General features: G+C 42.8%; 2 protein-coding genes across 7 annotated transcripts in view; one reads left to right on the top strand and one right to left on the bottom strand.

Moving 5' to 3' along the window:
* NUDT5 (nudix hydrolase 5) overlaps positions 1 to 18,640 on the bottom strand; it is a 42,648-nt gene extending 24,008 nt beyond the window's left edge. The window contains exons 1-3 of one of the 3 annotated variants that reach the window (XM_053251348.1): positions 18,485 to 18,640; positions 6,713 to 6,820; positions 3,948 to 4,015 (exon numbers count right to left, since the gene is read on the bottom strand). In XM_053251348.1, the coding sequence (XP_053107323.1) occupies positions 3,948 to 4,015; positions 6,713 to 6,775 (131 nt within the window). In that variant the 5' untranslated portion in view covers positions 6,776 to 6,820; positions 18,485 to 18,640. Of the gene's footprint in view, positions 1 to 3,947; positions 4,016 to 5,060; positions 5,122 to 6,712; positions 6,821 to 18,484 lie in introns of those variants that run through there. The other 2 variants (XM_053251349.1, XM_053251350.1) reach the window with 2 other exon arrangements.
* A 19-nt stretch (positions 18,641 to 18,659) lies between these two features.
* The window catches only part of CDC123 (cell division cycle 123), a 77,249-nt gene continuing 69,390 nt past the window's right edge, over positions 18,660 to 26,518 (top strand). For 2 of the 4 annotated variants that reach the window (XM_053251347.1, XM_053251346.1), the window contains exons 1-2: positions 18,660 to 19,420; positions 24,262 to 24,384. In XM_053251347.1, coding sequence (XP_053107322.1) covers positions 24,311 to 24,384 — 74 coding nt within the window. In that variant the 5' untranslated portion in view covers positions 18,660 to 19,420; positions 24,262 to 24,310. The remainder of the gene's footprint in view (positions 19,421 to 24,261; positions 24,385 to 26,518) is intronic. The other 2 variants (XM_053251345.1, XM_053251344.1) reach the window with 2 other exon arrangements.

The raw sequence follows: 26,518 nt of genomic DNA, 5'->3' as shown, positions 1-26,518 counted from the left end.
GCCAAACAGGATACTGCCCAGCTCCCATCGGCTGTTCCCCAAGTGTCATCTTAAAAGCTGCTCTGCAACCTTTTTGATTTTAAGCTCCAGCAGTCTGGTTCCATCTTGGTTCAAGTGCAGCCTGTCCCTTTTGTACAGGCCTTGCTTGCCCCAAAATGTGTCCCAGTGCCTAACAAATCTAAACCCCTCCTCCTGGCACCAACGTCTCATCCACACATTGAAGCCCCTCAGCTCTGCCTGTCTCACTGTACTTGCGCGTGGAACAGGGAGCATTTCTGAGAATGCTACCTTGGGGGTCCTGGACTTAAAAATGCTACCTATCAGCCTAAATTTGGCTTCCAGGACCTCCCGACTGCATTTCCCCACATCGTTGGTGCCGGCGTGCACCACGACAGCTGTCTCCTCCCCAGCACTGCCTACGAGCCTGTCTAGACGCTGCGTAATGTCCGCAACCTTCGCACCAGGCAGGCAAATCACCGTGCGGTCAACACACGGGTCACAAACCCATCTCTCTATCCCTCTAATGATCGAATCACCCACTACAAGGAGGCCCCCACCCCCCAGAGGAGTATCCCCTGTGCGAGAGGATATGGGCTCATCCACGGAAGGGGTCCCTTCTAAAGGAGCATTTCCCTCTTCCTCAGACCGATGTCCTCCTTGCCCAAGACCTTCATTCTCCCTGACAGAGGAGGAGCTACCAGCCCTGGAGTGGGATGCCTCTATCACATCCCTGAAGGTCTCGTCCACATGCCTCTCTGTCTCTCTGAGCTTCTCCAGATCCGCCACCTTGGTCTCAAGGGAACAGATTTGTTCCCTGAGAGCCAGGAGCTCCTTACACCGAGCACACACCCATGACTTCTGCCCATGGGGCAAATAGTCGTACATGTGGCACTCTGTGCAATACACTGGGAAGTGCCCCTTCCCCTGCTGACCTATCTTCATACAGTTTTAGTTGGCTCTTTACAGTATTTAGGGAGCTTATTGTCCGTTTATTAGATAGTTTATTAGGATAGGTCGCAGCTGTAATGGTCAACTATTTAACTGCCCAAACAGTCTTTCCCAAGAATATGAGGGATACGAGGGAGGGATATACACTTACGTTCTCTTCTCCACCAGGCTCCTTGTGATCGCAGGGGCTTGTTCCAGGCTCCCCCGCACACTTCCCACTAAACTCCTGCAAAACTCCTATGTCCTGTTTGCTATCCCTGTTCGCTATGCTCTCGGGCCTTCACCTCATATGTAGAGTAGCCTTCCAACTGTCACACAGCATGTGAGTCACAGGAAAGGAATGTGGGCCTCTCCCAGCCCTAGCTGACTCCACCTCCACCACTGAGTAAACACTGCCTTTAGGTAACCCTAAGAACCCCTAGCCCTGTGATATCTTAACCCTAACAAGTAACACACACAGAGATAGAGAGACTAAGACCTACCCCTTAAAGAGAAACAGCCCCTGCTAAACTCCCCTCTTCCTGTTAGTTTGTTTGAAGGGGGAAAGGCTAGATGTTTAGAAAGGCTTCCTCACCTTCTCAGCTGTGTCTGCTCTGATATGTTTCCGGGTGAAATACAAAGTGCTGGTTATTACCTATAAAGCCCTTAATGGCTTGGGACCAGGATATTTAAGAAAGTGCCTCCTTTGTCATGAGCCCTCCTTTTACGATCTTCTGGAGAGGTCCGGTTACAGTTGTCACCAGCTCATCTGGTGGCGACTCAGGACTGGGCTTTCTCTAAGGCTCCCCCAGGGCTTTGGAATATGCTCCCTGCTGAAATAGGATCATCTTCTTCTCTTTTTGTTTTCAAGAAGACCCTCAAGACTTTCCTTTTCATACAAGCTTTTAATTAGAATTTTGATAATTTTATTAATTTGTTTTATATTGTTTTTATCGTGTTTTATTTATTTTAACCTGTGATTTTTAATGCTGGGATTTGTATACCACCTAGAGATGTACATATCAGGCAGTATAAAAATATGATAAATGAATTAATGAATAAAATTTTGGGAGCAGGGCCTGGGAGCTTTAAGAAAGAGGAGAGCAGGTCCTTACCTGCTCTCTGCCGCCCCATGCAGCTTCCTGCTGGGGTGGCGCACATCCCAAGAAGCCCTGCACGGCGTCAACATGCACACTGGCCACAGTATCTTTCTGGGTCACTTGAAGGGGGTGGGATTGGATGGCTTTTTTTTTTTTTTTTTTACAGTGGTTCTGTTCCCATCTCTCTGGTAATGGTGTCACTTGGAGACTGCTGTTCTGCTAAGTCAGAACTAATGTATGGAGTTCCACAAGGCTCCATACTGTATCTAATGCTCTTTAACATGTACATGAAACTGCTGGGAGAGATTATCAGGAGTTTTGGTGCAGGATGTTATCAATATGCTAATTACACCCAGATCAAGACCAGGAGAGCTGGTCTTGTGGTAGCAAGCATAACTTGTCCCCTTAGCTAAGCAGGGTCTGCCCTGGTTGCATATGAATGGGAGACAATGTGTGAACACTAAGATATTCCCCTAAGGGGATGGAGCTGCTCTGAGAAGAGCAGAAGGTTTCAAGTTCCCTCCTTGGCATCTCCACGATAGGGCTGAGAGAGATTCCTGCCTGCAACTTTGGAGGAGCTGCTGCCAGTCTGTGTAGACAATACTGAGCTAGATGGACCTATAGTCTGACTCAATATGTGGCAGCTTTGTATATTCCTATCTATTACTCCATACTGACCTCATCAGGAAATGGCATCACTTCCCTCAATGCCAGTCTGGAGGTGGGCGTGGGGTGGGTGGGGGTGAGGTTGGGACCCAAGAGATGGTTTATCTCTGCATGTTCTGGATGGGATTACACTCCCTGTGAAAGATCAGGTACATAACTTGTGAGTGCTCCTGGATCCAAAATTCTCTCACATTTCTCAAGTTGAGGCAGTGGCCAGAAGCGCTTTTTATCAGCTTTGACAGAAAAAGGTAAATGACCTTAAAATAAGTTGTGCATACGCTGGTAAACTCCAGGCTTAACTATTTGTCCTGTTTTAAATTGTATACACCGCCTAGAGATGCACATATAAGGCCGTATATAAACATGACACATAAATAAATGAAAACATGGCACATGGTAAGGTTAACTCTTCCACTTTGGACAATTTTCTTGCCCAAAATCCCCCCAGGGCTGTTGTTTTGCTGCAAACTACTGAAATTATTTCTCTTCATTTATATCCTGTTTTTCTTCAAAGGAGCTCCAGGCAGCATGTGCATCCTCACAGAGACTTTCTGACGTAGGTCAAGCTGAGGGACATACCACGTTTGGCTTAAGGTTCTTCAATTAGCTTGGGAACTCCAGCATCCCATTACTAACTTGCCCTGTTAATTTCAATGGGACTTCTGTTGCATAATTTAGTCAGGATGTCAGTCAGTGATTTCATTTGCATAATGAAAAGATGGTTTTGAGTATGGTCTCTCACTGAATGGATGAAGCAATTTCACTCTGCTATATATAGGATCTCTGATCCACTAGGTAGGGGAAATTCAAAACAACAGTATCAAGAAGATACTGGAACTTATGAACATTTACAATTCCTCAAATTCTAGTTTTGTTTAGGACAATGGATTTCTAACTTTCTACTCTCAGGGAACCCTTTCTGCATCAATTGCCACGGAATTTGTGAAAGTTGCAGAGAGTTCTGGGCCATAATTTTAGATTTCGCCAATTCATGTAGAGTGCTATCCAGGCCTATCGAGCCTCACTAATCCCTTGCGTGAACTATTCTAGACACCTCCAACACTCTCCCATGAGTGTTCAGTGCAGGGGATGGCCGGTTGGAATGGGCAAGGTGTTGGAAAAATCTGTCCACCATTGGTATCCTCCCACTTAGAAGTCCCTGAGAAGTCCTAGAGTTTCCAGGAATATAATCTGAAAAATTCTAATTTAGATAACATCTACAAGATCATGGAGTGACAGAGAGGAAGTAATTACCTTGTTCTACCTGTGGAATCAACATAAGTAGTCTGTTCAAGCTTCACCCATTTTCTTTCTGCAATGGTCTAGAAACAGAGAATCATCAATTAAACAAATGAGGAATTGTCACTGTAAAGATGCCACTTCTGAACAAATGTGAAAACTTTCCCATTAGCATTATCATAGCTACCAAGAAAAACTGAAGCTAACAGCAATATTCCCTTTAACTTTGGTGGTGACAAAAATTTTTATCCAGAGATGGAAAAGGTCAATTGTTTGCCCTTACCAAAATTATAGCTATGATGAAAATATCTATATATCATGGGATTATTGAACAATTATTCATGATAAACAATGGCAGACATGTTCAGAGTAAAGAGAGCCTTCTACATTTTGCTTTTGCATCCTTGAAAAAAGCCATTTGGTGTTTCACAGCTGAGGTGTTTTCTATGGATAGTGCTAAAATTTCACCTACATATAAGCAGAGATAATGGGCTTGTGCTGTATCTATAAGTTGAAATGAATACAGAATTGCCCACTACGAATAGATTTTACAAATTACATTCTTTCATAAAGAATATAAATAAAGCAAGAAGTGCCCAGTAAAGAAAATATGACATGATATCAAATTCAAAACAACTCTTGCCATTAATTCACTTGTGACAGGATTCTCCTTTCATCAGTATGGCTCCCCTAAGTTGCTTTTGTAGGCTGGTTGGAATCTGTTTATTTGCCAGTTGCACAATGGAGTTATCTTTGCTTATGATTGAAGACAAGGTTGATGGCCAGGAGATTGGCATCTATTTCCAAGTGGCTGTATAAGTTAAGCACAGCCAATAGCGTTGAAGAACTTGGGCTACCAACTAATGAAAAAAAACAACCCACGAATATTGGACTGGACTACATGGGGCTTATTCTGAACCAGCAAGATAGTTCTTATGTCACCAATTAATTGTGGGGTGGGGGGGAGAAATCTAATTAATGTTTAGTAGATTCATCACACTGATTAGTTTGTTAAAGCTTACAGTCCTACTTGGAATAAGAGCATTAGGAGGACAACACTTAGCAGCAGGAGATAGCACAGAAAACCAAACTTCCAGGGGCCACTAACAATTTATTGACAGAGCAAACCTGGCCAAAGAATAGGCATTCAGCCACATCAATCATTTGTGACTTTAGGAGGAGACTCCAGCTAGAAAGAGAGAAAAAGGAGAAAATACAGGAAAGGATATAGCAAAAATCAAATGAATAGGCAAATGAAGAAACAAGGTAGGAGAGAGCAAACAGTTGTGATACAAGAAAGTAATGACATTTAGAGAATGTTCCATAAAAAGGTACAAATTTCCTCACTGTGGTACACACCAGCAACACAGTGAGGAAACAACTACTGACCCAGTTCAATAAGTAAACAAATGGAAGGTATGTCTAATTTCCATCTGGCCTTGCTCAAACTGGGACTCACTTTAAACTGCTTTAGATTAACTGCTTAACGACAACGGGGAAAAACCTGAACACTACCATTCTCTCTCTCCCTCACACTTACACACACAGAGTACATTTTTCAGACCAAGTATGGGCATAAATCATTGGACATATTAAAAGGTTGACACTGAAGATTGAGCAATTATTTGCAACATACACAGAAAACTCGAGCTAGATCATGACCTTTACAGTGTTGTGACAGAAATGGCAAATCATTACTCCAACTAGTGATAGCAGATTTGCTCTAGCAGCTAAAGGATATATGGTTTATTTCTGCCATCAAGGGAAAGGAAAAGACGTCACTAAACTAAATATTAGGTAGGCCCTTTAATGTTCCACGAGAAGAAGCAAAAAGTGATATTATAGAGACATATACACAAGAAGCCAAGAGCACCAATTAAGAAAAAAGTCAAGAGTGAGCATCAACAGCATTACAAATTATCTTTCCAATGGACACTGGACTTCTGCACTCATGCAATCCTGTCCTGTCCAACATGAGAGATTGCTGTAAAGAGAAAACAAGTCTCATGTAGTGAAATAAGAGCTCCCTAGTGAAATAAGAGCCTCCCCATTTCTGACAGCTTTTAAAAAGTCTTTAAAAACACATCTCTTCACCCAGGCTTTTAATTAATGTTGTTTTAATGGTTTTAATGCTGTTTTAAAATATTATTTTAAAATTTTTAAATTGTTGTAATGTCTGTGTGCCCCCCCCTCCCATTTTTGTCTTAACGAATGTTTTACTTTGTTTTTATTCTGTTGTAAACCGCCCAGAGACGTACGTTTTGAGCGGTATAAAAATGTTTTAATAAAATAAATAAATAAATAAATAAAGTATGAGCTCCTTGGAGGAAAAATTGGACATGGTAGCACATCTCTTGGTTAGACCCTGTCCATGATCCTTAAGAGTCAGTAGAATCATGACCACTGACATCCATTACTCAGTTAATGTTACTTATACCATATTTAGGGCCAACTCCTTGGCTTCAGATCACAGTGTACAAGTTCCATCAATTGGATAAGCAGTGCTTAAGTGTGCCTGACTGTGACTACAGTAGCTACGTATTGCATAACATTCTGATCAGAAACTCTTAAATGCATATGCTTCCTTATCCTGATCAAAAGTAGCACTTCCAAGACCTTTGGATGGAAAATTGTCCTCCTAAGACATATTAAGATACTTTCTTCTTCAGCATTTTCAGAGTAGGAAGTATCACATTTGTAGAGAAGAATATGCTGTGTTCCGTATGTCAACCCAATAATGGTGCTTGGAAATAAAATGCCGAAAACAAAACAGTACATACCTCTTCTTTAAGGATTGATTCTTGAATGGATTTCAGAGCCTCAGTAGGTGCTTCTTTTTCCATTTTCAGGGATGTTGGTCTGTCACCTCCAGCACAGAGTCCACCCTACTACAAACCAAAGTCAATATTTGCTTTCAGTCCTACTTTTCAATCCTAAAGTCAGACCATTCATCCTTTTCATTCTAACTTCACAAATCAACCTTGCAGCAAATATTAACATCGAGTGTAGTCCTTAAATCAGATGAGTAATAGACTATTTGACTAGAGACTGGACGTACATCAGCCAATTGTATCTGGCAAAGTTTTATCTTTAGGCAATATTCTGCTTTCATCTCAATGGAATGTTTGATCAATAGAATATTGCCAGAACATCCAAATTAGGTCAGAGGATGAGTCCTGGTCAAAATTAAGATTAAGAAATGAATTCAGATTATTTAGGCAATTAATTCTCAATTTAACAGGGCAGTTAAAAAAACCCCAAACCCAGTTAATTATTTTTAAATTACAAATACCCACAAAAACCTCAGATGAAAGCCAACATTTTAGAAGAGAGCTTCCTTCTTGTCAGAGAGAAATCGGGAAACATCTCTTTTAAAATGGTGCCTTCTGCAATTTATTATTTAGCACATTTATTATTTGTTTCTATTTTATTTATTTTATTTTCATGTATTATCTAAACCAATCATATAGAGATGGGTTTTTTAAAATAGAAGCATTGTTTTTATTATATACAGATGCAAAGTACAGGGTGACCCAGATACAGGTCAATGGAGCTTACTCCTAGGGAGTTGTGTTTAGGATTGCAGCCTTAAAAGATTAAAATATTTTAAATTTCTCTTAATTGCATGGTAAGTGTTTTTAAAACTCATTTCCCTCAACAATGACTATTATGAGTAATGCACTGACATGACACACACACACACACACACACACACACACACACACACACACACAGAAAAACCTGAATAATGCAATATTGTTCTCTACTCTTCTCTGATCCAAGTTAGATACTACGCCAATGAGATCAATACAGTCCCATTAGGTTTAATTCTGTAATTTTGGATCATTCATGTATGCATTATATTTTAACTATCAATGAGTTCAAATGGACAAATGAATTTGGTGCTGTCAGAAGTATTATACAGGTGAAAAATCATAAACAACCACAGTTTGGTCAAAGGAGATTCATGCTAAACAAACATAGCAACAGAAATTTTAGAAAGCCTACGCCAACTTAACCGCAACTGAAAAACCAGGTAAGAAGGCACCAAATGAAGTTTATCACATTGAAAAGCTAGGGACAGAGTGCCCTCTTGTACTGTTATTTACAGTGCAATGACCCAGTGCAAAGTACAGTCCTGAACAATTTTTCAGCCCAACAGAAGCAGAATCATCTCTTTGAATCTAGTTAATGGCTGCAATAATTAGTGTTAAAAACCTGTAGTATAGTTTTAACATTCTGACTTCAACAACCTTGTCACAGTTTAATCTTGTAGTTATCTGCTGTTAATAGTTTAGTTTGCTAAGTGTATCAAGTATTGAAGTACTGTTTTATCTAAAAGACACAATTTGATCTCAACCATTTGTCACAGTAAACTATTCCCTTTTATTACAATGAGGTTCATATAGGGCAACCTCCTAATGCTTTGCACAATGTGTCAAATAAATATCAGTACCTCAACATACTGTAGATCAATTTATCCTACAGTTTATAAGGGCAAGGGTTACCTTAAGCGACACAGTGGGGAAATGCTTGACTAACAAGCAGAAGGTTGCTGGCTCGAATCCCCACTGGTATGTTTCCCAGACTATGGGAAACACCTATATTGGGCAGCAGCGATATAGGAAGATGCTGAAAGGCATCATCTCATACTGCGCAGGAGGCGGCAATGGTAAACCCCTCCTGTATTCTACCAAAAGAAAACCACAGGGCTCTGTGGGTGCGAGGAGTCGAAATCGACTTGACGGCACATTTTACCTTTACTTTATAAGGGCAAACTCTGCACCAGTCGGTTCTTTTCCTAGGAGGAGAAAGAACAAGTTGTCCCTATTTGTTCCTTCCTCTCTTCACAGGCTGCTGCTGCTGCTCTTTTATACTTGTGAGTAAACTGTATAAAATGGCAGAATGGATGGTTTACCCAAGAGTAGATCTGCTGGCAGAAAGGGCTCCAGCCTACTGCATGAAACTGAGCTAACTCCCAGCTAGCAGATCTTCTCTCAATAAAGAGACTGAGCAAATTTGTTGGCTTGGAATGGCTCCATTTCAAGCAGGAAACTGGTGTTTTTCTCTGCCAGCGGAATCCACTCATGAAGCATCCCAAGAGGCCCCATGAACATGAGCAGATCTGCTGATAGGTAGATTTCCAACTTGCTGCTTGAAGTGGAGCTGTTCAGTGTCAGCAGATCTGTTCCCCATGATGGGTTGGGACAGACCAGCTGGAAGGAAAACAGCCCTGCTAACTAAAACAGGGTGAAGAGCAGTGTTCCCTCTAAGGCGTGCATGTGCTCACACGTTTTTTGGTGTCTGCTCAGTTAATTTTAGATCCCACTCAGGCCGACTCAGGAAACCCCACTCTGAATGCACGTGCGCACACACAGCTTTGACACTGCCACGCAGAACAAAACTTATTCTGCACACAGATGAAAAAAATGAGAGTGAACACTGGTGAAGAGGCACTTTTAAAGTGACAGCTCTTGTATCCAGCAGGAAGCAAGGAACTGTGTTTGTTCAACCCAGCACAGCATCCCTCCCAGGAGCTGCTGCTCTGGTCTCCTTGTGTTTCTTTCTCTATATATCATAAGTCGCTTTGGAACAGGGACTTGTCTTTTTATTCATTTGCTATGTAGACTGGAGAATGGTGGGGTGTTTTTTAAAAAAGAAAGAAAGAAAGAGAGAAAGGACAATATATTAATATTCTTAGTATAGCTCTTTAAATCTTCCAAAAATGGGCTGGAGCCTTTCCTGCATGGTCTATTCAGGAGTAGGCTGGGAAGTACTGTGAAGTAACAAGCAGGCTTGACACCAGGCAAACCTGGAAAGGGAAACTTCTTGTTCACTCTCTTTTGTAAAAAGCTCAGCTTTACTACAGGAGTAGCACTGAGCCACAATGGTTGCCATAATTAAAGTTGTCCTGACCCTGCTGATGAAACTAACTGAGCCAAATCCCATGTATGAGACTTTTCTAAAGAAAAGGAAAAAAAAACCAAAGTGGATGGATACAACATTTAAAAAAAAAAAAAAATACATACAACATTTGACTATATAATTTGCTAGTGTTTACACCTTGAGACTGATGCAACACACCACATTTAACTATTGTCTCCTTTTAGCTCTGAAGGACTCCAGTACATCTAGTTTTTAAAATAAACGAAGACATGGGGCTGTCCCAATATGTTATTGGCCAACTTATACAGTGGGACATACCCTTGACTTGGTCTTTGCTACAGAGCAGGTTGGTGGGAATCCTCTGATAGGTTGGTTGGTGGTGAACCCGTTGTCATGGACAGATCATTCACTGGTAGGGATGAGGGACCCACTGAGATGGTCCACCCGCGGAGACTTATGGAATTAAAGTGATTCCTGGATGCTCTGAGGGAATTACCGGTTGGCATGGATGGTGGTCCTGCTGAGGCCCTGGTGTCTCTATGGAATAGTGAGATGACTAGGGCCATTGACATTATTGCTCCCAAGTGTCCTCGGCATTCTTATGGGACTCGTAGAGCACACTGGTATACTACAAAGCTCCAGGTAATGAAACAGGAGGGCCGATAGCAAGAGCGCAGGGGGTACACTTCCCGATGCGAGTCTGATCGAACACGAGTTAGAGCACATTATTGTGCCTACCATGTGGCAGTGATGGCGGCAAAAAAGAACTATCTCTCCACCACTATTGCATCCTCAAGTAGCCGTCCAGCAGAGCTTTTAAAGTGGTGAACAGCCTAGTGACATTAGACTGGAAAAAGAATGGGATTGTGCCATCAGAGGCCTGCTGTGATCAACTGGTGAAGTACTTTGAGGTTAAATCATTCAGATCCGCATGGGTTCAAGGCTATGTCTCAGGATGGTCTGATGGAGGTGGCCAGAGAACTGTCTGGTTCAGTTACTATGGATCAGTTTCGATTGTTGAGGTCTGAGGATGTGGATAGGCTGCTTTTGGGAGTCCGGCCAACCACATGTCTCCTGGATCCTTGCCGGCTCTTAAAGAGGTGGTGGTGCAGCCCCACCTTAAGAGATCCTCCCTATACCCGGAAGTATTGAATAACTATCTCCCGGTTGCTAATATACTTTTCCTTGGCAAGGAACTCGAGAAGGTGGTGGTGACTCAGCTTCAGGCATGCTTGGAGACAGCTGATTATTTGGATCCATTCCAGTCCAGCGTCAGGCCTGGTCATGGCACCGAAACGACCTTGGTTGCCCTGGTTGATGACCTTTACTGGGAGAGGGACAAGGGCTGTATTACCCTGATGGTTCTCCTCAATCTCTTGCGGCTTTTGATACCATTGAGCATGGTATCCTTTTGGAAAAACTTCAGGAGTTGAAGGTTGGAGGCACTGCAATCTTTTGCTCCTATCTCCAGGGTCGATATCAAAGAGTTGTCATGGGAGAATTTTGTTCAGCTCCCTGGGAGTTGACCTGTGGGGTTCCTCAGGGGTCGATCTTATCCCCTATGCGTTTTAACATCTATATGAAGCCGCTGGGAGAGGTCATCAGAAGGTGCCACCAGTATCCTGATGATGCCCAGCTCTCTCTCTCTATTCCATCTCAGTCAGGAGAGGTAGTTGAGTTGCCTGACCATTGCCTGGAGGTGATAATGGGCTGGATGTGGACCAATAACCTGAAACTGAATCCAGATAAGTTGGAGGTGCTGCGTGTCAGGGCCTCTCGAGTCTGTGAAGTGGGGAGATATCCTATTCTTGAGGGGGTGGTAGTATCCCACAAGGAACAGGTGTGTAGCTTGGGTGTACTCCTGGATTTGTCGCTGGAGGCCCAGGTGGCAGAGGTGGCCAGGAGTGCCTATTTTCAGCTCAGGCTTGTCCACCAGCTACTACCCTTTCTGGACAGATAGCCTGGCCACAGTGATCCATGCTCTGGTAACCTCCAGACTGGACTACTGTAATGCACTTCATGTGGGGATGCCCCTGAAGACAGTTTGGAGGCTGCAGCTAGTGCAGAATGCAGCAACAGTGCTGATGGGCTCTTTTGGCCAGATGCACATCACACCAGTCTTAAAGGAACTGCACAGGTTGCCAATCTACCATCAAGCCTGATTCAAGGTTTTAACATTGACTTCTAAAGCCCTGAACAACCACTTCCAGTTCCGACGGTGACCGAGCAAGACGCTTCTCTTGGAGTCTCCGAGAGAAGACCTGCAGAAAGCAACTGGGGGGTCTCAACAACCACCCCCCACCCCACTGGATTAAAGTTGGAGGCAAAGAAGACTCAACCAGCCCGGAGAAGTTAGCTCCTGCTGCAAAGGGGGGCAGGGAAGCCGAGGTCTCTTTGTGCCAGTCGAGCAACAGGGCTAGAGTCAAGGAGAGTACTACAGTGTGGAGTTCAGGCTGTCTTGACACTAAGCTCAGAAGCATTGCAACTTCTACCAAATGCCAACAAGTCAACAAAGAATTTATTAAGAATCTCATCTAAAAGAACAAGGAAAACAACAACTTGTGAGATAGAACCTTATTTAAACAATGCTTTTTGGATGCCTCTGGATGTCAAGGTATGGTTAATATCACAGCCCCACATGGAGAGAGACTAAAACTTTATAAGCACATCTACAGGAGAAGAGGAGCCAAAACGTTGTAGTAATTTCGAAGAGAGGGCTGACTAACGCCCACCCCTGCCTTTGTGTTTTCAAATGGTTATTAAATCTGCTAAAGTAATCTAAAGTAATCCAAATCTTGCTAAAGTTACTCAAAGTAGCCCAGGTTACTATGTTGTTAGCTCACAATATGCCATAAGTGCAAAGATTCGACACTGGGGATCACCGAGGTGAATACGGTGAACTTCCGGGTGTTTTGAAGAGTGTGAAGTATATCTCCCACCTACTTTGGGGGCATAGTTGACTTTCAACGTGAGTCTACACATATGAGTTTGGGCCGAAGGGGGCCTGTGACTGTATTTACAGAGTGAACAAACGGATACACCTTGAGCAAAAAAGAGTTAAAAGAGTCAAAGGGTGAAGAGGAATTAAAGTGGAAATTACACTTTCCCTTTTGTAGTCATAGGAGGTGCATATTGTTTAAAGAGTTAATTTTGTTGTAAACATCCAATATGTTACTGTAGGTTATGGTTAGTATATTAGAATGTCTAAGAATAAGAAAACTCCAACTGGACCACAAACTTACATGGCCAGAAAACTATCAGTGGGAACAATTCCCCAAATGGATAGGTCCACTGGTGAAATTTGGGAGTTACTTCAAACCATTAATCGTAAATTAGACACAAATAACGAAGTGGTACAATCTATGGTCCATGATATGCAAACTCTTAAAGAGGACATACAACAGATAAAAGCAGATTCACAGGTCTTAAAGCAAGGTATGTTGCAGTTGAATAAGGAGGTACAAGCGATGAAACAAGGGATTATAGACAACTCAAATAAATGTAACAACTTGGAAGAAACAAATAAAAGGATAGTGGAGGATACTAAACAAACTTCCAAAAAAGTAGACGCTGCAGATCAGGAGATAACGGAGTTGAAAAAGGAAAATGAAGAGTTAGCTGATCAACTTGCAATGTTGCAACTGGTGCAGAGGGAAAAAATGCTTAGAATAAGGGGAATTCCAGAAAGCACAACTCAAAATTTAGCAGATTTGCTGACAAATGAATTAGCCAAACTTTTGCAAATAGATCTACTTAATATGGAAGGACTTATTGAAGATGCCTTTAGAGTAAATGCCACTTTTGCAGCCACCCACAAAGTGTCTAGAGATTGCATAATTCAACTTAATTCAAAATCTACCCGAGACCGTATTATACAAGCCCATTTTCAAAATAAATAGGAAATTAATGGACAAACAATTATGGTGATGAAAGAAATCCCAAGGAGACTTCTTAGGAAACGAAAAGACTACAGGGATTTGACTGATACTTTAAAACAAAATAAAATCCCCTTTAGATGTGAGTTCCCTCAAGGGGTTGCCTTTACCTATAAAAATAAGAAATATAGATTAACCGAAGACTCTAAAATAAAACAATTTCTCTGCAGGTAGAGGAATGATCTTCAGGTCTCAGGGGATCTCCAAAAGACACAAGGCAATAAATAAGGGAGGGATTAGCAAAACAAATAAATAGTCGGTATGGAAATAAAATTCTTTTCCTTAAATGTAAATGGTTTAAATATAAGAACTAAATGCCCAGAAATTTTTCCATGATCTAAAGAAAAGAAAATAAGACTTTATTTGCTTACAGGAAATGCATATAAGGAGAGATAGAAAATACCTACAAAACAAAGCACTCGGCCAGCAATTTGAAACATTAGATATTAAGAAAAAAAGGGGAAGTAGTCTTTTATATAAAAGACTTTTTAGAGCCAAAACTGATATATAAAGATGATTATGGAAGAGTTTTGATAGTAGAAATAAAGGTTGGAGACTTAAAATATACAGTAGTGGGCATATATGCCCCTATGAGGCAAAAGCAGATTTCTATAGAAAATTGGAAAGCAACTAACAGAAACAGATAGGCAACGGATTATATTAATGAGAGACTTTAATTGAGTTGTCTCATTGCAGGCTGATAGAGATTCAATAGACTTGAGAAAAAATGATGGGAAATTACCAAAAGCCTTTTTTAATATGGTTGAACACTTTGGTTTACATGATATATGGAGAATCAAAAATACAGATGCTAAGGAGTATACTTTTCAGACATAAAATGCACACGAGAATAGATATGATCTGGGCTAATGCAGATGTGTTGATAACAATCAAAGATATTGATATATTGCCAAGGATATTTTCTGACCATAATCTTATAGAATTAAAGTGGAAAATTGGAATAAAGAAAAACTATCAATGGAAATTAAACGAGTCCCTTTTGAGTCACTCTAAAATTGTGAAATTAGGTTTATAAAAACTTAAAGAATATTTTGAGATAAACCTAAAGAATGATCTACAAATGAAGATAGTATGGGACGCAAGTAAGGTGGTGATGAGGGGTTTCTTTATTCAACAAAATGCATACTGGGGGGAAAAGAAACAAGAGAACAAGGACCTAATCTATATTCTTTAAACTTTAATACAACAATTAAAGGTATTAAAACAGAAATATTCCATGTTGACGGTGGAGGAGATGGAAAGAAATTTAAAATGTCTAAAACAGAAATCTTTTGAACAGGCAAATACACCAGGTAAATATCTGGCCTGGAAATTAAGAGTTGAACAGCAAAAGAATTATATAACGAGTCTGAGTACGTCCAGTGGTATTATTAATCAACAGTCAGTAATTAAAAGAGAATTTTATAAATATTATAAGGAGTTTTATCAAAAAAAAAAGGTTGATATAAATAAAGCAGAACAATTCTTACAATTAAGGAATTTACCAAAATTAAACCCTAAACAACGGGAAATATTGAATCTTCCAATTTCCAACAAAGATGTTAAGGATGCTGTTAAATGAGCAAAGGGCGGGGGGGGGGGAATCGCCAGGACCAGATGGGCTCTCTATTATATACTACAAAGCTTTTAGTGAAGTATTGTCTCAATCATTACAATGGACAATGAATGAAATTATGATGAAGGCTTGGTTCCCTGATTCATGGAGGCAGGCGACTATTACAACCTGGCCAAGATCAAACTCTGGTTAAAAATTATAGACCAGTCTCCTTACTTAATAATGATTATAAATTATTTGCTTCTATACTTGCTAAAAGAATGGAGGGGGTCTTGGTAGAGTTAATTCATGAAGATCAGGCTGGATTTCTACCAAAAAGGCAAATAAAGGACAATGTGCGAACTCTTTTAAATGTATTAGAATATTACGAAAAGCATAATGATAAACAACTGGCTATGTTATTTTTGGACGCAGAGAAGGCTTTCAATAACATATCCTGGCAATTTATGTTGAAAACCCTGGAAATTGTAGAGTTTGGAGCTAATTATATAAGGGCGATTGGGTCTATATATTCTGAACAAAAAGCAAACATTAAGGTTAATGGAGAACTTACAGATTATTTTAGTATTCAAAAAGGTACTAGACAAGGTTGCCGCCTGTCTCCATTATTATTTATATTGGTCTTGGAAATTATGTGTAGGATGATAAGGGAAGAGACCAAAATACAAGGATTGTCAATAGGGACACAAAGATACAAACTAAGAGCCTTTGCAGATGATGGTTTTGAACTTTGGTGCTGGAGAAGACTATTGAGGGTACCATGGACAGCCAGGAAAACAAACAAATGGCTCATAGAACAAATCAATCCAGAATTTTCACTTGAGGCACAAATGACCAGGCTCAAACTATCATACTTTAGACACATTATGCAAGGATCCAGCTCCCTTGAGAAGTCCATAATGCTGGGAAAAGTTGAAGGAAAGAGAAGAGGACAACCAGCAGCAAGGTGAATGGACTCAATTACGATAACAATGAATGTACCACTGAGAGACCTTAAAGGCCAAGTTGAAGACAGATTATCCTGGAGAGAATCTATGTGGTCGCTAAGCGTCGACACCGACTTGATGGCACTCAATCAGTCAATCAGTCAATCAAAGTCATGTGGGGATTTCCAATATTCTTTTAGTTCTACTTCTTAAGGGCAAATAACTAGACTCTATTATCTTAAGTGGCGCAGTGGGGAAATGCTCGACTAACAAGCAGAAGGTTGCAGGTTCGAATCCCCCCGGTACCTATATCGGGCAGCAGCGATATAGGAAGATGCTGAAAGGCATCATCTCATACTGCACGGGAGATGGCAATGGTGAACCCCTCCTGTATTCTACCAAAGAAAACCACAGTGCTCTGTGGGCGCCAGGAGTCGAAATCAACTTGACAGCACACTTTACTTTTACTTATGTTAGATACAGATAGCTGAAAAGGGATAAGCAAAGACTGTTCTTGCAATATCCACAGGCTTCCCTGCCTTCTTAAAATGGCCCTGTGTATTTTCATAACAGGTGCTACCCAAACACTGGTGAAGCTTCCCCCTAAGCTAAGAAAAGCATGGCCTGCTTTAAGTCTGCTGTTCCTGCTTCTGCTAAATTCCATGGTGCTGTTAAAGGTACAGGAGAAAAGCCAGCAAAAAAAAAAAGTAAAATAAAAAGTGGCAGCCCTCAAACACACTGCAGGATTTTAGAATATTATTCCTCTTTCAACAGGAGCCTCTATTCCTGTTTGTTTGTTATTTTCTTTCATGGTGAATAAGACAGGAATTACAAAACATTAACACCTACTTGTTAAATTGAAGAAAAACATTTGAAAGAAACAAAACTCAAAGTTAATGCTACAATACAGTTCCACAAGACCTTATTTCCTGCAAGACTAACATGGCTACCCTTCTGGGGTAGCCATTTGTAAGAAGATGGCCTGAAATGTTCTGCATGGGATGGGTTTGCAGAGGCCCAAGAGCTGTGCACTGAATTAACTGAAGAAGCAGTATTTGTTTTCTAGAGTTGACACAAGGTTAGCACATGTATAATAGTTCCTGGGTGAAAGCTTGTTTCAGGCTTGGAAACTCAGCAGTATGGAGTAGGGGCAACATGAAAACTGTCCTATTTGCACTAATATACATCTTTCAGTGCTGTCTTATTCAAAAGCAATGTATTTGCAGAGTCTGTTGCAGGATCAAGTCTTTCTGCCTTTCAATTTTACCTATGCCTCCTGAATTTTTAGCCAGAGTTTTCACAGAGTGCAAGGAGGGATTATGGGGGGAGATAGGGGCTCCACCATACAACTAATAATTCTGAGATGGCTACTATAAATTACACACACGCAACACCTATAAGCTACATCGTACAATATATTCCCTGCTCTCTTCCACTATTTTACAATCTCTTCTCTCCAAAGCTGAGGTTCCTGTATTGAACAGCACGATTCAATTTGTTTACTGTTGATGCAGAAATAGGCCCAATTTAATGGGGCTCATGCAGTGGGGAAATGATTTTACTAGCAAGCCAGAGGTTGCAGGTTCAAATCCCCACTGGTATGTTTCCCAGACTATGTTCCCAGATTATGGGAAACACCTATATCGAGCAACAGCGATATAGGAAGATGCTGAAAGGCATCACCTTATACTGCATGGGAGATGACAATGGTAAACTGTATTTTAGCAAAGACAACCACAGGGCTCTATGGTTGCCAGGCCTTGACACCGCATCGACAGCACACTTTACCTTACAGTCCCAAGTAAGTGTGCATAGAAATGCAGCCCAAGCGTGTAGAAATGAAAGTGTTCGTGCTATTGAATTTCTATGCTGGGAAAGGCTGCAATTGTTGATTTTTTAATTATTGTGTCTGTCTCCTTGTTAAAGTCACTCACAGGGGCCTTTCCAGGAAAGGTAAGACTACAGTAACCTTCACGAGAAATCTTTTAGCCCAGGAGCATTTGAGTTACTCAGTGGGTAAAGCGAAGGCACTCTGCATATGATCAAGGACTCGTCTTTCTTTCTTTCTTCATCACATAACCGAACAGAACTTTTAAAAACATCGCTCCAGCTCTGAACTGCAGGAAATAAAGATGAGAGACTGTCAAGCACCACCTTTCCTAAACTGGCGGACTTGGCGACTCTGAGACTCCCATAACTATCTGCGCCTGCACTTGCCGCCACGCTCACCTTGACCTTCTCAGGCAGGGGAAGGAGACGCCGAATGAGTCCCGCCCAGCTAATTGGCTAGAGGTGGCACGCGCGACTCAGGAACCGAACGCCGAGCGCAAGAAGCCACCGTCTCAGCACTCTCCCGTTTGCGTAGCCTGCCTGACGTTAGTGGGAAGGAATGGCTACTCCCTTTATAAAGCAGTCAGTCATGGGTAAGAGGTTAAAAGTTGCGCATGCGCATTTAAAGCCATCCTGCTTTAGATGAAACCACGGAACCCAGTACTGTAGTAACACCTTCTCTTACTTGACGCCCGAAATGCGCCTGTGCAAGACCTGAGCAAACGACCAGAATAGACCCGCTTGAAATGTGCCTAGAAATCAACAGGAAAATCCAGGAGAACTTTCAAATGAACTAAGACCTCAACTAATGGGAAAGTATTTCTCTTTTTGAGATAGCTTTCGTGTCAAACGGGCATAACTATTGCCGAATTACTGCTACAATGAAATCTTGGATTTCGCCAAATCCCTTTTAGGGGCTACTTCCGACTCGAGAAAGACAAAAATATGGCTGGCATTCAATATATCCCCGGAAGTTCCCTATCAAGACAACGCGATGGGTAGTTCTCTCTCCATGTTTCTTCTTTCTTCCGTCTTCACACTCTGCCATTGATTGGCCCAGCGATATGCTTGTCATATAGTGAGCCCAACCATTGTCAGCCTTCTTGATTAACCCTATGACTATTGGCGTCATCCCAATGCGACTGTCTAAGCTGAGAGTCTCTGATTGGTTTACCGATGTGCTTGTCCGTTCGTAGCCCAATCGGAGTAACGTTCGGTATCCCGTCCCGCTATTGATTGGTTTAAGGGAGCTAGAAGCGGGTATAGCTGACGGCGGAGCTGATAAGAAAAAAAGGGAGCGAGTGTGGCGCTTGGAGAAAACGGAGAGGAGGGAAGGTCTGTACATCTATCAAAAGCGTGTAATAATCAGGATAGTTAATGTCTACAGTGCTTCTTCGAGTGCTCAAAGCGCTTCACATTTAAATGATTTAGAAACCAGTCTCTCCCAACAGGGCTGTGACAGCATCTGATGAATGGACTCTGGCTCACCAAAGCTTATATAATGACCCAAGCCGTGTGGAACAACTGTTTTGAATGTGCTTCCCTTTAAGGATTCCTTCGTAGGGCTCCCAACATTCCACTGCCTGAATACCGGGCAGAATTGGGGTGGGGGGGTGCCATCCCAGGAGTAATCAGAAGCCTGAGTAGCAATGCATTTTTAACAACAAAACAACACAAGCCTCACGATTTCTCAAAGCTTCTTGTGCACATGGACCATCCCACTTAGACATAGAGCAAGTGTCAGGTTTATACACACACACACCTAGGGGTGTGCACGGAACTGGTCCGGCACTGGGGTGGGGGGTTCCAATAAAAACAGGGGGGGCTCTACTCACCCCTTCCAGTAAAAAAACGTATTTCTTGTACTAATTGGGCGGCAGGGTGCCGCCCGCTTCAATCTCCTTGCGCGGGCTCCTCGTATCCATCGGGGCGGCAGGATCGCTCCAGTCCCTGCCGCCCCCTTCAAGTTAAGTCCCCCTCGGCTGGCGGCCGCCCCCTGAAGTTCCCCAGAGGTCTCCCGCCACCCCCTTCTTTCCAAAACTACCCCCATTACCAGAGGACGGCAGGAGAACTCCCTGCCGTCCCCTTCCCCCTTGCCGGCTGGGCTGCAAATGGCTTCTAGGAAGCCTTTCGCGCGCGTGCGCGAAAGGCTTCCTAGAAGCCATTTGCAGCCCAGCCGGCAAGGCGAGCGGACGGCAGGGAGTTCTCCCGCCGCCCGCTCGCTAAAGTAAGCGCTTACTTTAGCGAGCGGGCGGCGGGAGAACTCCCTGCCGTCCGCTCGCCTTGCCGGCTGGGCTGCAAATGGCTTCTAGGAAGCCTTTCGCGCACGCGCGCGAAAGGCTTCCTAGAAGCCATTTGCAGCCCAGCCGGCAAGGGGGAAGGGGACGGCAGGGAGTTCTCCTGCCGTCCTCTGGTAATGGGGGTAGTTTTGGAAAGAAGGGGGTGGCGGGAGACCTCTGGGGAACTTCAGGGGGCGGCCGCCAGCCGAGGGGGACTTAACTTGAAGGGGGCGGCAGGGACTGGAGCCATCCTGCCGCCCCGATGGATACGAGGAGCCCGCGCAAGGAGATTGAAGCGGGCGGCACCCTGCCGCCCAATTAGTACAAGAAATACGTTTTTTTACTGGAAGGGGTGAGTAGAGCCCCCCCTGTTTTTATTGGAACCCCCCCACCCGAACCAAAACCACCCCGTGCCCGGACCGGTCTGGAGGCCTTTAGAATGGCCTCCGAACTGGTCCGTGCACATGACTACACACACCATCCCCGCTCTTATCTTGCTGTGGCTGTCACTGAAAGCATAATTGAAAGGTTGCCTTATCTGACAGAAGTGGACTATTTACATTTGATAACTAAAGCAACTTGCAAGATGTAAATAAACCCAGTCGATTGCTCCTGCAAGTTTGCAGAACAAGTAGGGCTTCTTTTGTGAATTTTGTTGTTTCTTTCACATTATAATATGGACTTCACCCAGACTTCAAAGGGCTCAATGCAAAGACTTCAAAGGGCTCAATACAAATGCATTGAATGATGAGGGAGAGCCCAAGGCTCTGCCAGTAACATGGGGGAAAACAGCCTCCTATATGGGACAAGAGATGTTTACCTCAGACTTCTCCTATAATACGGGACTGTTGGCAATGCTACTTATACATGTGGGAGAGAGAGGACCTTCCTTCCTCTTCTCTGGGAGCAGGTTCTCAACGTCTCGGGTTGCTGCTTTTCAGTACCAGGTCAGTTCACAGCTAGACCTCTTCCATCTTTGATCTTGTTTTGGAGGAGCAGGCTGACTTGGTTTGTATTACACCAGGTTTCTGTGTGTTCCATCAGCCCCGGAGCCTTGGTCGGGGAGGCAGAGTGTCAGTGATTTATAGGGAAAATCTCGCATTGATTAGGGGCCCTCCCCTGCAGGCAGCAGGTTGTGAGTGCCTTTCCTTAGGGTCTTCATGATAAGCTTGGTCTGTTGCTTGTATTGCCACCCCGCTGTTGCCACCCCGCTGCCGGCCTCAACCCTTCCTGAGCTTCTTGACCTTGTTGTGGGCCTACAAACCCCAGCTTTTTTATTCTGGGGAATATCAACCAGTTGGCCTTGGGCGAGGGTTCAATGATGGCCTGGGTTTTCATGGCCTCCGTGGCAGCCATGAGCTTGTTGCAACTTATCTCTGGCCTGACTCATATTGGCAGTCACACTTTAGACCTGTTTTTTGTCTTGGAGCAGTGGCAACGTGATCTTAAAATGGGAATTATCCATCTGTCCCTTGCCGTGGTCTGATCACTCCCTAATTCGTCTGCGGATCACTGCCGCTCCTTCCCTTCGCAGGAACAATGGACCTATTCGGATGGTCCGCCCCAGGCACTTTATGGTTTTCAGAGGCTGCTTGGGGAGTTTCCCAGCAATCGCAGGTGCTGCTTGTTGAGGCCTGGAACATCAGAGCTACAAGGGTGCTTGACGAGATTGCTCCTAAGCAGCCTCTTAGGGCTTGTGGATCTTGACTTCCTTGGTTCTCTGAGGAACTTCGAGAGGTGAGGTGAGCCAAAAGATGCCTAGAGTGCCACTGCAGGAATAGTAAGACATAAGCCGATCAAGCACAGTTGCTTGCCCATGTTTGGGAGTATACAGTGGCAATAAGGGCAGTGAAATCTGCTCATTTCTCCCCGCTTATTGCATCCGCGGATTCCCATCTGGCGGCCCTTTTCCAAATCACCTGCTCTTTGTTGGGAAGGGATTATTCTGGTGATCTTACATCTGACCGCTGTGACATGTTTGCCAGGTTTTTCGCTGATAAAGTTGCTTGCCTTTGGTTGGAGTTGGACTCCGACCGAAGGTATCCATTAAGGTAATAGAGACTGGGTCTTGTGATACTATCTGGGATTCCTTTGAGCTTCTTGAGGCTGTTGACGTGGACCGAATTCTCACCAACATGGGCAAAGCGGCCTCTAGCCTGCACGCTTGTCCCTTCTGGCTCGTTAGGGCTGCGAGGGGGAATGTTCTTTCCTGGCTTCGGGATACAGTTAATTCTTTTCTTCGGGAGGGGTTTGTTCCATCAGCCCTGAAAGAGGCGGTGGTTTACCCTCTCCTGAAGAAGCCTTCTCTTGACTCTGACAGTCTGGATAACTATCGTCTGGTCTCCAATCTTCCTTTTCTTGGTAAGATTTTGGAGAAGGTGGTTTGTGCTCAGTTGACGAGAGTCCTGGAGGAAACTGATTTTCTGGACCATTGCCAATAGGGTTTCAGGCCGCAGCACAGCACTAAAATGGCATTGGTTGCCCTGTTGGATGACCTATATTATAACCTTGATGTGGGAAGCGCACCTCTCTTGGTGGTTCTTGATTTCTCAGTGGCTTTTGATACCATCGACCATGCTGTTCTTCTGGTAAGCCTAAGTGGGCTGGGCCTTGAGGGCAATGTTCTTCAGTGGCTCTGGTCCTATCTCACTGGGTGTTTCCAGTTGGTGTTGTTTGGGGGTGAGTGTTCTGGGGGGTCCTTCTTGAATTGTGGCTCCTGCCTGAACAGGAGGTAGAGGCCATGGCCAGGGGTGCCTTTGCCCAGCTTTGGCTAGTTCGCCAGTTACGGCCTTTTCTAGACTGGCAGGCCCTGGCAACAGTAACTCATGCTTTTGTTACCTCTCACTTGGATTACTGTAACACGCTCTGCCTAGGGTTGCCTTTGAAAATGATTCAGTAGCTCCAACTAGTCCAGAATGCAGCAGCCCACCTCCTCATGGGTGGCCATAGATTTGATAGTGTTAAACCTCCTTCATGGTCAATGCACTGGTTGCCTATTCGCTTCCTGGTCCAATTTAAAGTGCTGGCTCTCACCTACAAAACCCTTATAGGCTTAGCACCTGTATATCTCTGGGATTACCTCTCTCAGCCGGTTGTATTCCGTCCTGTGAGGTCTTCTCAGTCAGCCCTCCTTAGTGTCCTGGGCCCTGGTGTAGTGTATGGTGCCTGAGGCCCATAGGTGGGCCTTCTTTGTGGCTGCCCCCTTCTTTGGAACACCCTCCTCCTTGATTCATTCAGCCTCTTCCTTAGTGGCTTTCAAGACCTACCTTTTTTTGTCAGGCCTTTGCCCTCCCCCTCCCCCAATTATTGCTATTGTTATAGTTCACTGCCTAGAGTCTTTGGAGGCGGCGGTATACAATAATTTTTAATTAATAAATAAATAAATACATTTATGGGATGAATAATCAAAAGGACCTCTAGAGTCAGTAAAGTTTCATAATGTTACTTTTCCTTAGACAGCATTACTACAGCTCCTGGACTCTCTATCAGAATGGTGATATCTGTTTTTCCTTGCCTCTTTTGTTCTGTCTTTCGGCTATGAGTGGAGTGCCTTAGCTTTGGGAGTCTCAGAGCATGGTCTAAGGCACACAATAAGGCCACCTTGCTGATGCTAAGCAGGACTTGGTGTGGTCACTGCTTGGGTGGGCACTGACCTTTGGGGATGGGGAATGGGACTCAGTGGTAGGTCATTTTTTTTTAATTTTTTTATTTTGATACGGAAGATCCCATGTCCAGTCTCTGGCATCTCCATGTAGCTGGGCAAGATTACTGCCTGAAACTTTGAAGAGATGCTGCCGGTCAGTAAACAATAACTGAGCTAGATGGACTGATGGCCTGACTCCGTATAAGGCAGCCTCCTATGTTCTGTGTCTTATTCATGTCTTTTCTTTTCTTCAGATCTGGCATTCTACTGTGTACACAGCAAGGGGTGAGGAAGTGCAGAAGGATGAAGAAGGAGCAAGTGCTTAACTGTCAGTTCTCCTTGTGGTACCCACAATTCAAAAGCCAAACTATCTGCAGGTGAGTGCAAATCCATGAAGGTGAGGTGTTTTGTGGACTAGGTGTTTGGGGTACTTCATTGTGCTTCTTCCCCATTTTCTATCTAGGTATGCAAGTCTTGGCATCCATGAATAATTCTTAGAACAGAATATGCATTGCTTACCTTCCGACTCAGCACCTCTCCAGTTGTGAATGAGATGGTAGGGCCTGAGCTCAATTAGGTGTGGGAGGGGTGATGAATAAAACAGTGAAACCCCAGATTAGTGTGGTGCTGTCCCACCCTACTCTAATTCTATCAGGGGTAAGGGCGGGGGGAATCCAGTGAGATCCTTTCAAATCTATATAACTAGATCTGAGGTCTATTCAACAAAAAGAGGGAGGGAAGGGGAAGAAATTATAACAATGATTCTAGCACATATATAATTTACAGCAACTCCCTCATCCACACACACAGTGGAAAACCCTCAGAGTCCAACAATTCAGTCGGGTCAGACCTGTCCCTCACTCCACTTTTCTCCTGAAGAGAGCTCATGTTGTTACTGACTCCAGGCACTCATTTATCACTTCCATTGCTTCACTTAATTCTAATTAAAAAGAGCAAGAGAAAGCTGAATGTCATCTACAGCTCAATGACATTTCAATCCAAATCCATGACAACCTTTCCCAGTGGTTTGATATAGATGTTCAATAATTTGGGGGACAAAATTGAGTACCCAGAATGTTGGGGGCAATAAGCTAAATCATTGTAAACCGCTTAGAGAGCTCCGGCTGTAGAGCGGTATATAAATGTAAGTGCTATTGCTATTGCTATTGCTATTGCTAAGTGCTATGGCACCCATAGTGCCATTGTTGTAAGGCAGAACAAAAACCTTCTGGAATTGATCCGTCTGAACCACTGGAATACAGTATGCCCAATTCTTGACCCAGAAAGATACGTTTGGTGATGATTATTGAAAACCATGGAGAGGTCCAAGAAAATGAACAGGGTTGCATTCCCCACATACTTGGGTGGATAAAAAGACAGTACTTCAGCCTACCTCGCATGTGCAACAACAATTAAGTAGGTTGCTTTTTTCCACTAGTCAGTTTATCTATGATTTTTATGGAAGATAACACTAGTCAGTTTAAATTTTCCAGAATAAGTATTTTTGTTTGTATTGGTGTAAACAAATAAAACATCACCAGCAATAAAAGTATCTAAATTGCTTAGTGCAAATGAGTAAATCTTTGTGTATATAACAAAGATGCACACTTCATCTATGACAAAGATACACACTTTCACATTTGTTTTAAATATTTTGTTTTTCATTCCTTTTTGCCATCCTACAGTGTTGCATAGTACTTATGGAAGAGTCTCACAATATGTTTCTTGTTCTTGCAAGCAGTCCTGGCTGCCTCTGGATACACATTTGCATAAGCAAACAATATGAGATAATTTTTGATATAGTCAACCTGTAATAGCTAGGGTACTTTATTCCAGCTCCTCCAATTGCAGAATTTGCAACATATGGGAGTTCACAATCGTATTTGTGATATTTCACATCTCGTTTTGTTTGTCCTTGTAAGTGTATTGCTGGGGAAGACAACAGCTGCTCATTGAGAAAAAATATATATTGTGTGTGAACCACCCTTACAGCAAACTTGTAGATATAGAAATGACATGGGGAAATGTGGATGGCTGTTTGTTCCTATGCCATAGGAATTATTAGGTTCTAAAACTCATGGACTGGAAACTCTATCATGAATCTAGCGTATTCATTTAAATAATGTTAAAACAACAGAAATACTCTTTAATTTTGAAGACTAAAATGAATATATTTACTTCATTTGTATTTTGCTTTTTAAAACAAAATCTTTATATATTTCTTTCTGCCCCACTTTCTATTTATCTGTTTCCTCAAATTTATTCTCATTTTTGGAGCTCATGGAGATCTTTCTCATGTGTGTGTGTGTGTATGTATGTATATATATCTTCTGAATTGAGCTGTATTCCAAACAATACTGAATAACAGTAGCCGCAAACACTTGTGCAGAAAATGGAAAATTGTCTTAAAGTATTTTTATTAATTTTTGTAAGATCAAGATAATATTCAGACTTTTCATTTGGTATAATTTAATATAGTTGAAATATAATTGTATTTTTTTCCTTAAAAAA

This window comes from Hemicordylus capensis, chromosome 5, assembly GCF_027244095.1.
Source record: "Hemicordylus capensis ecotype Gifberg chromosome 5, rHemCap1.1.pri, whole genome shotgun sequence".
NCBI classification, from domain to species: domain Eukaryota; kingdom Metazoa; phylum Chordata; class Lepidosauria; order Squamata; family Cordylidae; genus Hemicordylus; species Hemicordylus capensis.
This window is presented reverse-complemented; position numbering and strand designations above follow the sequence as displayed.